The sequence below is a fragment of the Bactrocera oleae genome, chromosome 3 (genome assembly GCF_042242935.1).
Source record: "Bactrocera oleae isolate idBacOlea1 chromosome 3, idBacOlea1, whole genome shotgun sequence".
Taxonomy (NCBI): domain Eukaryota; kingdom Metazoa; phylum Arthropoda; class Insecta; order Diptera; family Tephritidae; genus Bactrocera; species Bactrocera oleae.
Genome location: NC_091537.1, coordinates 352176 through 369233, shown reverse-complemented (window position 1 = coordinate 369233; position 17058 = coordinate 352176). Strand labels below are relative to the sequence as shown.

Sequence of the window (17058 nt, the reverse complement as noted above, 5' to 3'; positions counted from 1 at the left end):
TTGTGCTAAGTTTTTTTTTTTTTTTAATAACTCTTATGTCCGCAGGCAATAATTATTTGTGAGCTATTGTTATTAAGCTATTGGCAATTTCAATAATTATTGCACAAAAAAATATTTCCGTAAAAAAAAATTTCATATTATTTTGCTTTAAAAGCAGCAACAGGCCACTTGCAATACTTCTCAATAAAATAATTTGCGAAATTAATGCATTTAAATAACAAAACAACAAAAAATAATTGTCCTCCAACGACCATTTGGCGCACAGGGCTTCATTTGCTAACTACAACATATAATCGATTACCACGAAAATCGTTTAATCCAAAAGTGCAATGAAAATATTAGCTCGACTGGCGCGACTCGCTTTTTAGTGAGCTATACGAAAAAAAGGAATGGACTGCGTTTTATAAAGTTTGTTGTAAACTATATTCAAGATGAAGTTTAGTTTTCAAGTAAATTGTATTAATTTTTGGCAATAATGGTTGCACTTGTTTGACGTTTTCTGTAAATGTCAGAAAAAACAAAGTAATCTTGATAAAAGTTATAAAAAGTAAATAAAACCTTTCTGATTCGTAAGCATTGAAACAAATTATAAGGCTAAATTCGTAATAAAATACGTGACCAAAAATTTAAAGTTAAGCCTATGAAAAAAAGGTTTTGCGATGTAAATGGTACAAAAATATTAGAAAAACCTTTGTAAATATTTAGTGTCGAATTCACGGATAATTAACGAAATGATGGATGATAATTTATGGTAAGCTGTAATGGAATTTTTGTAGTTTGAAATTTCTTATCCATATAGGTATTTCACGTAAATTTGACGATAAACGCATTTGGGACGCATTTTATTTTGGTGGATTAAAAACGTTATTGCTTGCTTTTACTCAATGTTTGTTTGCTCTCATATACTGGATTAGCTATTTAAGCATTGTAATACTCATAATCTTGGAAAGAGTTTTCATTTCAAATATTTATACATTTATAAATAGTACATGTACCATATTGCTGACTAAATTTTTTTTCAGGCTTATTGAGTTAGAGTCAGCGCTCTTAGATGACTGTAATGTTAACGACATATATGCTATTTGCCGAGGCAAAGCTATTCCCGAATCGTTGCGTCCTGACGTGTGGCAAGTGTGCCTCGATGTGCGTCACAAAAGCGATCAAATGTCGTTGTTCAATGAAATTTTTGATTTACCTTTTCAAAATACGTTACGTGAAGACTGTCAAGCGATTGTGGATCGAATTGGAAATGATGATGAAGACAAAGTTTCAGTAATTTCCGATTTGGAATCGATCCTCACATTTTATTGTAAAAATCGAAATTTTTTGTATGAAAGTGATAATGGTTGGATAGAATTATTATTACCTTTGTTGGCACTAAAGTTGAATCGCTCTGATACATACAACCTATTCGAGGCAATAAGAGACATATACATACCCAAGGGTTGCAAACCAAAAGGCAACGTGTTTCACGTTTTTCGCTTACTCATACTATATCATGATCCTGAATTATGTACAATGTTAGATACGAAAAAAATTACACCAGATCTGTACTCAATGCAATGGTTCCGATGTTTGTTCGCTTCGAGCTGCAGCCTTACCGTCATTCTCTCGATGTGGGATTTATATTTTCAGCATGCAGATCCCTTTATGGTTTTCTTCTTGGCATTGATTATACTTGTTAACGGGCGTGACTTAATATTAGAAATGAAAGATGCAACAAAAGAAGATTTAATAAAATTTCTTTCTAATATGCCTTGCGCTTTAGAACCGGATGATGTAGTTGACTTTTGTTCGTTAGCTCAATACTACTCGCTTAAAACCCCTAGTTCATTCAAAACAGACTTTTTAAAAGCGCTTTACGGTTCGCAATGTGAAAAGACACCTCACATTGAACCCTGCAGTGTTTCCCAGGTAAGTAAACAAATTAAACATAATGTAAGACACATATTAAAATGTAGACTTCTTAAAATTAAAATAATTATTAAAACTTAATTATAATTATAGATGTCGTTAACAAATAATTCCAACAAATGTTATTTATGTATGTGTTTTTTCTAGGCTTTGTGTCTTCCAGTTTCCGTCTATGAATTAGTAGAGAATTCATCTTTAGAATTAAATACATCTGACACAGTGCGTTTTTTCTTGGTTGATTGTCGTCCAGCAGAACAATACAATGCCGGACACCTTTCCACGGCATTTCATCTTGATTGTAATTTAATGTTGCAAGAACCCCTGGCTTTTTCTACGGCGGTACAAGGGTTGTTAAATGCACAGCGCCAGGCAATTGAAGCAAATTCTAACGCGGGAGGTGAGCACCTTTGTTTCATGGGAAGTGGCCGGATGGAGGAAGATCAATATACACATATGGTAGTCGCTTCATTTTTACAAAAGAACACTCAGTACGTATCGTTACTGACTGGAGGTTATATGTCCATTCACGATTATTTTGGAGACCACATGGCAGATTGTCTAGAGGACCATAATGTTAAAAAATGCATTGTTTGTTCTAAAAATAGTGTAGAACTTAGGAATTCATTAAGAACAATACAAACACAAGAGGTATTGAAATAAATATTAAATAATGTGTAACCTTTTTAAATTAAAATTATTTTTTAAGGATAAACGAGATCCTCAACCACGACCAACCTCCGATATTTTTAGTCGATTTTCTGCCGTAATGAAATTGAAATCTTCTGAAGTGAAGGATAAGCTTTTCGATATCATAACAAATCCAGCAAATGGTGTAGGTTCCGCTGCCAATGCCCATTCGAATTTGGGTCAGACTACCATTCAACATCGACATGTTTCGGCCACTGAACGCAATGGAAAGCGGTATCGCAATGTAGCACCGGTATTTAGCATTGATGACGAGAATGATGACCATTATAACGAAAACGAAGTGAAAGATTCACCTGATTCGGTCAGTTCGAAATTGGCTGGTGATGCTAAAGAAATTGTCAGTTTAACTCAGTATTTAAAGTCGCCAGATATAATTAATGCATTCCGGTGTCAGGAAGTTCACATGAATGGGTATATGTACGATAGTCATTTAATAATTTCGGCTACACACTTGATTGTATTACGAGAACTTGGACGCGGGCAAGCTCAGATTATAGTTCGACGTCCCCTATCAAGTATAGTTAAAATAACTGCAAAGAAACGCCACCGCGATTTGATCACATTTAAATACGGATTCCCTGATGGAGATGGACTACTTATAACTGACATGGACCGATTTCTTATTCCGAACGCCAGTGAAGCTACAGCAATTGTATCAAAACACATTGTTCAAACGCTAGACGGCTCTAAATTAACGTAATGGAAAATTACCGCATTATATTTACATCAAACAGCTAATTGCATTGAGTGATGAAGATTTATAGGTTTTGTTTATTTTGTAAAAAAACGTATTATATATAATATAAACATATAAAATTTAAAAAACATCAATATGTGTATGCCATAAAGAAGCTTTTAACAGATGCTTTCTTTTATTATTTTTTCTACTTACTCGGGACTATTTAGCATAGAAATGTATTATTTATAAAAAATTTTTGGAATATTCTGCGATAACAATCAAGTAATAAACTAAGCGAGATGAGTTTGTATTCGTACAATACATTTTGACAAGCAACTTCCGAATTACAGACGCATTAAAGTTCCGCCTAGCCACATTATACTTACCTATATTTATTTAAAATTATACTTCAAAAGCTTACAACTGTACTCCAATTTTTTTAATGCGATGTGATTGTATTTTATATAGAATTGTCTTTTCGGATGAACTGGCAATAAATATTTTAATGTAAGCATGTGTATAAATATATATATATAATGCTTCGTGAACGTGAACTTTTTATAAAAGTAATCATACAACTACCAAGCAAACAATATACATATGTATGTTCGTACTAGTGTAATATGTACAAGTAATATACATCAGAGGCACTTAAACACTGTCTCAAACAAAAATTCATTAGATAAGTTAAAATAAAAAAAAAGCAAGGTTTTGCGGATTCCTATGTACGCGTCTTAACCTGTTTAATGGTGTGAAATAAGTAAAAGCTTAGGCAAGGCAAATAAGAATATACATACGTACATGTTATTAAAATGAATATGATTGTCCATAGAGATATATATATTTATGGGAGGATATGGCATACGACCATTGGTCTATAAGATAATATGTTTGAATCTTCTAGTGTTGCAGCCGTCTATCAGTTGTTTTGAGTGTCTGATTCCTTCGCTACTGTACCAGTACCTATATTTTATTTCTTTTTCCTCTTATCTTATTTCCTCTTTTATTGTGTGAGGGTCTAACGGTAAGAATATTTTTGGTCCCGTTGGCGGGGCTGCGAAGCTGCTTCTTTCGCGAGATTGTCTGCTATTTCGTTTCCTTCAATACCTGTATGTCCTGGAATAGTTTTTTGACACATTCCCATACCATCTGTGATTTTATTGTGTTGTTTAATTGGTGATCTGCTTAGTATGGTTTCTGCACACGAGGTTATGGCGAATACTTCTGCTTGGAAGATGCTGGGGTATTTACTCTTGGGATAGTACATATAAATCGCCTAGTCCAGTAGAGCAGATCGTTTACTACTCGGCTCCATAGAAGAGGGGATAGTACTCCTCATTGAGGGCATCCTCTTGTTGTTCTTATTTTGACGGTTTCATTATCCGCTAACCTATTTTTAAGCATGAAGTTTATCCAGTTTCTAACTGGTGCTTCGATGCGTTTCTTATGTACGGCTCTGTTGTCGGCCTCGTAGGAGGTATTGTCAAATGCTCCTTCTATATCTAGGAAATCGCATAGTGTTATATCCTGCATTGCATATCTTAAAATGTCAGAGATGGAATAACGCTGTATTAGTTGATTTACCTTCTCTATATGCATGTTGTGCAGGGTGTAAAGATATTTCTCTTAGAGTGTATGTGGTTGTCAATAATCTTCTCCATAGTCTTTAGGTTAAAGGATGTTAAATTTATTGACCTGAAAGATTTGGCTGTTTCCTTTTCTTAGCCAGTTGTGTGTTCCACCATGGGGCACCTCAATACGGTTATAATAACTGTTCTAAGTTTTATAATACTTTCATCCATATTTTACACTAGGAATAAACGATATATATATTCTTTCATTTAAATATTATACTGTTGTTGAGATGTTCTACCTTTATAAAACATACTGAATTTTTCACATTTGGAACACACATACATTTTTTGTGTCCAAATAACAGAATAGATCTTTAATGCGCTCTGTAAAGTTAAATTAGTTGATAAATAACCAAACGAGATTTATATGTGTTAGAGCAGGTTGTGTTAGAAAGCGTAACAGGAGAACAAGTAGTGACGGGCTAAGTTCGGGTATAACTGAACATGTTATACTCTAGAAATTTGCAAGGATTGAAGCAGGGGGAATACTATAGAATATCCAATATAAAATGCCCTCACCCAATTTTGCTAAAATGTCTTACATTACAAGATATCTTACATATAATATTAACATTATGCGGTATAAGGCCAACCGAAAGTTCGAAATTGATATATTAGGTACATGAGAACTAAAAGTACTATTGAACATATGTATCCATTTTTGGTATCACGAAATAGTATTACCACAAAAATATGCACCTCACAGATTGATTAATATTTTCGCCATAGGACTGAGGTCCACATATTTGGTATCGGGGGACTTAAAAAGCTATCGTCTGAATTGGAAAATTTTTTTTAAAAGGTTGCCTTAAAGAAATTTGTAAATAAAAGGTTCAGATAGAATTCAGAAATTGTGATATACTCGAAGTAGGCTTGACTGTAGGCTGATTTCGCCAGTTTTGCACTGTGGCATTAAGATACAAATATAATATTACGCACCAAACTTGGTTCAAATTGATTGAGTAGTTGCTGAGAGACGGGATTTTATTAAAAAATAGGCGGAGCTACGCCCATAGGGTATTTACACGTGCCATTCCCTGCCTCTTTTACAGTAACAGTTACGTTTTCTGAGTTTTTTTCATCAACGAGTTAATCATCCGATTTCGTCTATTTTCATATTGTATGATGCTAGAGAAAAATGTGCTCTGCAAGTTTAGTGGACATAGCTTTAGCCATTTATCAAAAATTTGGTAACCATGTATGTATGCTCCTATCTAATGTGATCCTCTTTACGAAATGATATTTCGCTTAATGACTGTCGGAGGATGTGGCGATTGGCAACCTCCTCAGATTGCATGTAGCAATTTTAAAGTTGCCGCTTTCACCAGAGTATAATAGTTTTTTTTTTTTTTTGATATATGTATATATAGGTATAATGCAATATTATCTCTATTAGTCTTATGTGTACCAAAAATCGTTAGGCAAACAAAACTATTGTACTCTGTATCACATGTTGCGCGAGTATAAAAATCAGCGAATTATTATTCAATATATATTATATATGTATATGTATGTATGCATACAAATATGGGACAATCATTTTTTGCAGCACCACATCAAAGGGGATCTATAATCTCGTCATTTCAAAGTTTTATGTTGAAGTGAAGAGATTAGTAATAGAACATTCAAACATACATATACATATGTACTTGTAAATATTTATGACGGTTTTTTATATAAAGCTAGAAAACATGAATTCAAATCGGGGGGTTCGAGTGGCTCGGATAGCAAGTAAACAGGAAAAAAGCTCCAAACCACTGTGAATTTGAATAAGTAAAAAGCCCGGAATATGTTTAAGTGCATGCGCAATGAATCTACATACATGCAACGTGTTGGAAATAAATTCTTATCAATGACGTACGTAGAAACGTTTTTGGGTGACCAAAGAGATGAGGGTTGGCGGTAATCGGAGAAAGCTGCATAAACATACACTGTTGCATTCGAGCAAGACGCCCTCGCCTGTAAAGTCGTTAAATATCTACACTCACAATCTCACTCTGATGACAGTGCACAAAGGCGCAGGATCAAAAAGGATTTTCGACGCCCGCACTGGAAAAAACGAGGTCAGTTCAATAAAAATTGTTGCGCCTACAGCAGAGACATCAGTTCATTCAGAGCACCGGAGCTATTAACATCGTCACTTAGAAAAGACTAAAACTCAAAGACTATAGCAAAAACTCAATCATAGTGATCAAAACAAAAAAAGGGTAAAAGTTTAATTATTTTTTTCTCGTATATATCACAACAAGTGATTTTTCGAAATAAAAAATAAAAAGGTAGACTACACAAGTCAACATGAGCTGCGGTAAATGTTTACATCATACTTTTAATTTGGCTTTCGTACTTGGATTTTTCGTTGCGGCCGCTGTGGCGGTTCCCACTTCAGTGCTGGTGCAGAACTCCGAAGTTACATCCAACATCAATGCTGCTAACAATGGGCACAATTTAATGACAAAAGGTTAGTAAGTGCTGCATATAGAAACAAACACACGAAACAGCGCAAGATTATAAGTCATTAAATTAAGCGACACATATGTTAAAATAAAGAGAGTCGTGGCTCGCTGTCAACAGGTGATTTTCCGAACATTATACACATGGTTCAGAAGTTTTATGTTTTTATTTCAAGCGATGTGTACTTAACTAGCAGTTTCAAGTGTTTATCTTCACAAAAATTGTGAAGGTGTAATTTAATTCTTAGTGAATATTTATAATACATGATTTTTAGAGAGACCTCTTCAAACGCTTTGCCTTATATTACTCAAAATATTTGTTTCGCCCATTGCCTTCCCCACAACTTTTTTGCTCAAACATACTGATAAGGACATTCCATATTGCTGCTGATGCCCATTGATGTTAAGAGCGTAGTTTACGTTGACGTGGGCGATGACGCTCCTATTGAGAGCGCTGTAGAGGGTGGATAGGTTTCTATTTATAGAACAGTACACAATTGCTGCAGCTTTTCATTATTTACAAAGCCTGTAGCAAGTAAACACCATAACTTGTGCGAAGCAGTTAAAGCGAAAACCCACTTTATAAGCAATGAAAATTCAACAATAACCAGCAATTTTGATTGTTTAGCCATTGCAATTTTTGCATAAGGCAAACAACACGATACTCTTATGTGTACATACATGTATACATATGTACGCATAGGCATAGTTTATTCGTCCAATTTTTATAAATGAATATTTTTTTATACATTTGCATGTCATACATTTGTAAGTAAATGAGGATGGCTACTTTCGTTATATTTAAATTCAAGTCATTGAATAACACTTGTATATGCTTTTCACTTACACACCTCTGCAGGCGTGTAACTATTACAATATATGTATGTATATGGCACAAATATTCATCATACGCCATGTTGATATATTAGCGTTTCAATTTTCATTAGAGTCCAACAACGACAGGATATCGTTTCAATTTTTAAAACCAAAACTATTGCTATTTGTCAGAACCTGGTAATTATGTTAAAAAAAATATATTTTTTTTTGTGCTTTAAATTAATATGAGTACATGTGCAAGAATTTCATCAAATATTATTTTAATATGCATAGATATTTACATGTAAATGACAATTTTTGTGACCATATGGCTAAGAAAGCTACATTTATTTTTAAACCAATAACCAAGCATATAGATACTCACTAATTTTCTTACATGTGTATGCATGTGGCTTGGTTGCCTGTTCCAGTTTCCCACATGAATATAAGACTATCTCTGCATTGAACACTAACAAAAAGTCAACAACGTATGGCTTTTTATGACTGAAACCTGTTATTATTTATGCCATCATTATGTGTTTTATTTATGACTTTAATCAGAATAATTGCGTTTCGAAAAGCGGTGCATTAATTAATATTTTTGTATGGGTATTGTAGTGGTTAGAGGTGCACACCAAAACCATGCGGAGCCAAAAACGCTCTTCATCCCGGTGCTTTCAAGGGTTTAACGTCTCGGCAAATATATATATTTGTATAAACGTTACATTTGTAAATATGAAATGTGTCTGGCAAGCTATTTGCGATTGGAGGACCCTACTGTCGAACCCTACCCGATAACAAGTGGAAAGAGAAAAAATTCCAAATTCATCACGCATTGACTGATCAAAGTCGCTAGAATATAAGAAGGAATGCTAATGGAAGTTATCGTATAATGAATTAAATAGTCTAATTCAATTACTGAGGTTGGAAATGATAGGGTATCTTCACGAGAACGCAATGCCGCTAAGCTTATGCTCAGTAATGGGTATCTAATTTAATACAACTGACATCAACCGCATGTGCCAGCGGATGGAAAGCGTCTAAGCAAAATAATTACACAAATAGAATCCAATGCCCATACATATTTGTATATGTATATAATTGAATTCACTACTGCGTATGTCAGCATCTACATAACTACTTGGACACAGTTAACGTCCGACTGCAACAGCAAGTTATCAACTCATTAGTAATGGCGTTAATTGCATTTACATTAAATTACGTTGACATTTTTCTAATAAACATTGGGGAGCAGTTAGGATTCGTTATGAAGTTTAGTAACTCAACATAAGTCGTGTATTACAAATATGAATGTACTTTAATAGTTCAGTAAACGGCTAAAAAAAGGGAAAAGTCGAGCGTTAAATCCGGTGTCTTCAGCTGGGCTTGAGAGTTATTAAGGATATTAACCTATATTCATACATATTTATTTGAATGTATGTATTTACATATCAGTATATATAAATTGCGTGTCACGTTGTTTGTCCGGGATAAACTAATGATAATGACCGATTTAATAAAATTTAGAACATTGTGTTTAGTTTGATCCAACATAAAATATAGAAATATAGGATAGTTCATATCTTAATTATGTTAAAAGTAAAACAATTCATAAATAAAAAAATATGTTTCTAAACATAAGCATCTTTTCAAAATCAAAAAAAAAAAATTATTATAATTTAGCAAAAATGCCCGAGAAATCAAACCTCAACAATCACTCGAAGCGTTGCACTGAACAATGCAAGATTTGAACCGCTACAATAAACCTTTCGGCGGTACTATCTTACAATTGTCTAGTGATTTTCGTCAGTGTGCGTGTTTAAAACTATAATTATTATGACGAAAAAACTTCGATGACCAATTATCTATAATAAATTATGTTCAATTTTAATCCCGTGTGTTTTAAGACTGTCTATAAGCTTTTCGTCTTCAATCATAAATAAGATTTTTACTCTATTTAACAGCTACTATAATATATACAATTTATGTCACATATGTATGTATTCTTAGCCGCAGCAAAGCGGGACTGGGATTTTCTCGAAAATATATATATATAAACGCGAATTATATGCTCCATCAATTGAATTTATTTGTCACCGTAAATAGCGATTTGAGTAGTTATTATAATGAGCTCGTCTAGTAAGTACATAAATTCGATTAATAAAAAGCTCTCTTGAAGTGGAAATTCGCACCCCCACACCAGTCTGATATTCCATACTATAAATGTGGACATAAAAAGCAAACATATAATGTATATACATATATTCTACTCTAATTAATAATTAGAAAAATAGCTAAAGCGTGAAATTTGCAAAGACTTTATTATTAATTGGCAGCTGAAGGTAAATCGAATGCTCAAAAAATAAACTATGATAAATACAATAATAAAAGTAATATTGCCACCTCTCCCGCAATAGAACCAGCAAATTTGTTTCATTTTCGAAAAATGCATTACTACAAAACGACGTGGTCTGAAAGGCATTTGGGAACCAAATATTTAAACAAATTAAAGGAAAATACATCTACTTATGTATATTTAAAGATTTTCTGCGAAATTTCTTATACCAACTGATATTAAACTAATTAACGTTTCCAGTTACTTACCAACACATTGGACATATCATAAAAGCACATAAACAGATACAAACTTTAATTATTGATAAAGACACTTCTTCACAAATTCAATGCTGTTCAAATACATTACAAATTTAAAATTTTAGCTGGCAAAAATGTACATGCAAAGTTCTCATTATAGTTATGTACATAGGATTGCAACTGCAGGATATCAATTTCCGTAGATTTTGAACACTATTTCCTCGCCGATTCGACGACTTGTATAAAAACAAATGATTTAGCGTTTCGATACTGCACATTGGAATGCATACTTTACATTGCCTATAACTGTATGGGCAATTTTCTTCAAATGTACTAGCAGAAAACGCTTCCGATTTCATTGAAGAAGTATGGCAATAAAGACACTAAAAAGCTGAGGGCTGTAGGAAAATTTGTAACCGGAATAATTACTGAGCGTAAAAACTGCATTTTTAAATTTACCATGTATATATATATGGTTTATCATTTTCAACTTTTTATTTTGTTAAAAGTTAAATTGTATTGCATAATTCAAAATAATAACGCCACCAATTTTAACAGTAAAACGCTCTTCCACCGACGTAAATGGAATGATGACCAAGGAAGCTATCAACAACGAGGTCTCTACAACGGCAAATAAAAAATCTAGTCCCGAAGTTCTTCCGCCGGCCTTTAATGTGCCAACCAACCACCAGCATTTGGAAAATGGTGGCAAAGATAGTGGTGACAACAATTCAAACTCTATTGCTTATGTTCAGTCAGCTGGCACAAACTCGATGCCATCGAATGAAAATATTATAAATTCCGCCATCGCTGCTGGCCTAACCGCTGCGGCAGTACAAGCAGCTGCAGCGACAAGTCAACACGAACTGGAACAACAACCATGGAAGCAACAGGCAAAAGTGTATGGGGATGAAACTCCCAGCGTTTTGCAAAAGCGAGGTATTTCGAATCCACAATACCTCTATGGTGCAATGGGTATAGGAGGGCCCTATGGATCTGGCAGTGGAAGCAGTAGTGGTAACAGCATATACGGCAGTGGAGAATACTACAATAATGCATATTTGAATAATCCTATGCAAGTTAGTAGCGGAGCTGAATTAGAAACGGTGCCCACTGGCTTTTGGGCAGATGAAATGGATCCTTCAGTTGTCTACACTGATATACAGGATGATGACTTTTTGAGCGCACCGAGAGGTAAATACTTAAAAGCCAAATATTGTTTGCAGCGGATTTGCTGATTTTTGACTTAAAGTAAATATTTTAAATATTGCATTAAGCAATTCATAAGCATTTCATTACAGTTCTCTGTCGTGTGAATAAATTAGAAATAAAATTATTGTATTATTCACTAATTTCTTTTTTAATATTATGCAATATTCATCATACTGCTTATAAACACTTCAGCAACTTCATATCGCAGTAAAGCTTACGACAATTTACAAAACATCCTCAACGCTGAGGCGTATCCAGTGCCACAGACGCTACACACGAGCCGGTACTATGGCGCCAACAATGCTAATAAGCGGACAAATAGATATGACAACAACAACAATAGCGGCGTCAGTGGCAGCAGCAGTGGCCGATTGGCTGATATGAGGTAAGGGAAGGCTCTGCAGATTAATAGATTGGTTTTAAATATTAAAATTATAAGAGATTTGCTTTTAACAGAACAATTTTTTAACATGTTAACGTGTCTATATTCAAAACGGTTAATATTAACGCTGATTTATAAAATACTTCATAATTAATCGATTTTTTGAAGACAACTAAATATAATGTGTCTATTCGTTTGCAATATTTACACACAAATTCGCCGATCTTTACATATATCTGCAGGTTTGACTAGTACAAATTTGTGGCTTTTCACTAGTGACTACTTGTAGTACATCTTAAAAGTACGTAGGAAACTTACGACACTGAAGTAGTCCAGCGGATCAATAGTTCTTGAGAGAGAATGGGAGAAAAGAGAATATGATCTACAATTCTAAATTTTTCTATATGAACTCTCAATGTTTATCAACAAAAGCGCCGACTTTTTTTAATACATACATATCTACATATATATTTTTATATATGGACTAATGTGTGTTTTCTATTATGTTTGTCAAATTCTATGACGCTTAATCGACAGTGGTAAGATTTCAATAAGATGTGTTTTCAATGCGTAAAGAAGAGTGATTCAAAAGCTAAGAAACTGTCGTAGATTTATAAAACATTTACTAATATATTTAGTAGCGTCTTCTTTTCTGGATTTTCCGTAAATTCTTGGTGAAAGAGGCTAATAAAATTTACTAGCTGTATATTTTTGGTGTAGCAAAGTACCCGGACGAATCTCTGGAATAAATATGTATATATTATACACGTTGCTTCATTGAAGACTCGAAAAGTGGACGGACCACTTATAAAAATGTTTTTTTTTAAATTTAGAATATACAATAATACTAAATATTAGAATGATTTAAATTTGAGTAATAAGAGTATACGTATAACTGAATATATTTTACGTTAAAACCAGTAACTAAAAGATTTTTTTTTAACGATCTATCCCCTAATGTACATACTTCGATTATATAGTCAACATAGCGTATGAGTAACATTGATACATTCACTTGATTTGCTTTATGTTTCTTATTGTTCATCGGTTAACAACAATTAGAAGAATATATACCAAAAATATAGCAAAGATGAAAAGAAATTATTGTTTTGAAATTAAAGACATAGAAGGCCTACCTTGGTTTGGAACTGAATGCAGCAAGATAAATTAAGTATAGATTTATTAGAATGACGTTTGTGATTGCATTTTAAGTTTAAGGCTTCAATTAGGAATATATTTTTAGATGGTATATATATAAACATTTTCGAAAACACTTATAGCAAAAATATTTTTCAAAATTTAGGCTAAAGCGAGATACTAAACTCACACCAGCAGATATGCTGGCTTTGGTTGCACTGGTAGAAGCAGGCGAACGTGCACGGAAGGAGCCCGAAACCGATACAAGCAACGGATACATGTACCCATCGAACGGCATTGCTGGTCCTTCAGAGGCTTATAACACCTATAACGGTTTTAAAACGTACTATCCAATTTCAGCTGGCGCCTATGATTATCCAACCAATATAGATGCAATAGACAACGGTGGTTCGTGGTTAGAACCAAACATGATAGATTACTACGGTGCGTCAACAAATGTAGAAGCAATACCTAAATACGAACTGCAAAGAGAACAAAAATACGGTGGAATACTACCAAGTGGTAATGGAAATCGTAAGGCTTCCGGAAACCAAATAATGACATGAATTAAGTTTATCAATATAAGCGGATTTTCTTTTATGTTGCAGGTTATGGAGTTAAGCGCTTTATGGTTTCCAAAAAGAAGCGATCAATGGGCAATTTTCTGAACGAACCGGTTTCCAAACCCAGCATTGGCTATAATGTCAATAGCGAAAAGTTTTACTAAAGTTTAAGACACTTTAAAAATTTTCCACGCTTGTGGAAGAAATTATTTTTTGAAATGGATCAAAGAGGTCTAATTATTTGCAGACTACTACAATATAATCGAAATAAACATATTTGTGTACTATCATATTTTACTTAGAAATAAAATATAAGGAATTTCAAACATACATACATACATACCTTTATACATATATATCTGTGCTTATTGTATGTATTTGGCAAGTTTAGACGGCAATTATGTGTACAGGTAATAAACATGTAATTAGAAGATGGAACAAATGGTTAAAATGGTTCAACGATTATTCGTTACGATTTATTAATTAAATTAGGGAGAATACACTAAAACGTATATTATTGGTTTGTGCTAAGTACACAGCTAAGTAATTATAAGAAATATTCCAGATGTTGCGGTATTGATTGTATAATTTCAAAAATCTTTGTTTGACAAATATCGGTATGTGAATTATTTCTTCTGTTATGGACCTCTTCAATACCTGCTTTGAAAAAAAAAATTATAACTCATATATACCCAGATACTGTGTACTACATATGTATTTCTTTATATGAATATATGTAATTGGTGAAATCACAAAGCACCAGAATACTTTTCTCCACTAGAGTTTTAGCAGCTATTACTCTAATATATGTACATACAAATGTACATGCAATTATAAGAAAATGTTAAATAGTTTACTTTATAAAATCTGTATAATGCAAAGTAAAATATTATATGTGAACTCTATGAACCAACACAATGTAAATCTTAAATAACCGAAAGGCTTGTAACGGCTCAGAGCATATTAAAAAGATTATAATTAAATAAAATCAACAGAAAAACGTTAAATAATCAGTGTGATTTCAAACAAAAGTTAACCCATACATTGTCTAACTGGTCAACTCATGCATCATTTTCCAGCTTTAATGTACTCCAGTATTTACAGTATTTACCTTTAAGTAAATTTAGTGCGGATTTCCTTGTTTTATTTGTCTACATAAATATACATAAATACATAGAGATATAGCATAAGCAAGTAAATTCTCTTATAGATGTACATACATATGTACAGATTATACATATACATGTGCTAACATAATTTAAGATAATAATATAATTCTCAAAGTCTTTTCCAATTCAGCATATGAAAGAAATTAAAAACTGTAAACTTTGTTATTTATTACTTTCTCAGATTTCAGTTGTATTTTTTGTAAAGATTTATTGAACCTTCCATATCTTGACCCTTTGTACTTTTGTAAAATAAGCGGTATTAATGAAAATCAGTTTTTAAGCTTTACTTCAAATAAATTTGAACAACCACTTCAGTTCAAATATCAGTATGTAGTTTACTTCATATTTTCTGTACAGTACCAGGTCAAAGGGGTCTCATATTTTATTAAGAGTCCTGAGGAGTGGTGGGGTTCAATGAACTTATCTTCATATATCATATTTTTCTTGTTTGACTATCTAGACTACATGGTTGAATGATTGTTTCATTAATGCCTAGGTCTGGGCAAGCAACGAAGTGCGAATGAACATACCTATGGTATAATAACAGTGAATACTACAACTATCTTCTAGAAACATGTGGAGTTGGTATATATCATTCTTTGGGTGAGCAACTTTCACTTAATATAGTGGGATGGAGTACCCTAGAAAAATTAAATAGAAGAAGTCGGTCTATGCATTCATGTTGAACCAATCGACCAAATATTAAGATATTCATCCTTTCGGTTGTCCTAGTAGCACATAGCATGTTAAATATATGGATATGTTTGCGGTCGACTTTGTGTGTACATTTCAAAGTCAATCTATCAAACTTAAAAATGATCGTACTAGAAGAAGCCGCTCATTTGTGGAACCACCGATATCAGACCACTATAGCATACAAACTGACCTATCTAAATCAAGATAAATTTATTTATAACAAATATTTTTTCTTTATTGGGTAACGTTAACTCGGCTTGAATGTTGTTTATATCAAACAACCTGGGAATGAAGAACTAACAAAACGGTTTCCTTTTTCGATTTAAAATTGGTGAAATTGTGAATTTCGCAACGTTACTCTGACTCTTAAATCACATTTCCCATATCCACATTTGTTGTAGTTTGTTGCTACAGTGGTAATTTGCTGTGAGTCAAAAATATATGCAATCATTTTCAATTGTGTGTGTGCTCAATGAATGCGCAAAACAAGCAGCTGTATGCTATTTTGTTACGTGCAGTTTTAAACGTCACAAAAGCCACGAAAGCAAATACAACGCTAGCATATACACTTTTGTACAACATACCCGGTTTAATTTGTCCCAATCAACATGTGGTTAAGAGAATCTTTTGCTCTCTTTAACTTTCTACACTTTTATACAAACCTCTCAGTGACATTGAATTCATTCACAAATATTAGGTTCATCACATATCCAAATACGTTTATACACGCATGCATATTGGTATGATATATGTGTGTCTTCAAATTTAAAGTACATATACAGATATGTATGTACTTTGTATTGTATAGTTATATAATTTTTGTGGAGTTTTCCATTGGGCTGTGTTAACTCTTAGTATTTTGAGCACTAACCTTTAAATGATGCACAAGACACCTATTGTACCGAAAAAAATTAGATCTTCATTACAAAACATTCACCGTCAGTATTTTCAACATAACTGATATAACCTGTACCATAAAATAGTACATTGACAAGCATAAAAAACTATTGCAACGAAAATCTAAAAAAATTAATTTATAACGAATTGATATCAATAATAGAACAATCAAAATAAATTTGGAGCACATACATATATACGTGATC

The 17058-nt window shown here is 33.1% G+C and overlaps 2 protein-coding genes across 5 annotated transcripts; both read left to right on the top strand.

Moving 5' to 3' along the window:
• Positions 1–385: 385 nt before the first annotated feature.
• Positions 386–3449, top strand: TBC1D23 (TBC1 domain family member 23). Its single transcript, XM_014231078.3, has 4 exons — positions 386–751; positions 1023–1914; positions 2062–2562; positions 2621–3449. Exons 1-4 carry the CDS (start codon positions 732–734, stop codon positions 3320–3322), a joined length of 2115 nt encoding a protein of 704 aa, XP_014086553.1. The 5' UTR covers positions 386–731; the 3' UTR covers positions 3323–3449.
• Positions 3450–6944: 3495 nt separating this feature from the next.
• LOC106614957 (uncharacterized) lies at positions 6945–15100 on the top strand. 4 transcript variants are annotated; one of them, XM_070106886.1, is made up of 6 exons: positions 6953–7393; positions 11355–11990; positions 12201–12393; positions 13694–13830; positions 13888–14061; positions 14136–15100. In XM_070106886.1, exons 1-6 carry the CDS (start codon positions 7231–7233, stop codon positions 14252–14254), a joined length of 1422 nt encoding a protein of 473 aa, XP_069962987.1. In that variant the 5' UTR covers positions 6953–7230; the 3' UTR covers positions 14255–15100. The 4 variants fall into 4 exon arrangements, with proteins under 4 accessions (XP_036225495.1, XP_069962987.1, XP_036225494.1 ...); XM_036369601.2 differs by having other exon boundaries at positions 6957–7142; positions 7212–7393; positions 13694–14061; XM_036369602.2 differs by having other exon boundaries at positions 6945–7393; positions 13694–14049.
• Positions 15101–17058: the final 1958 nt, after the last annotated feature.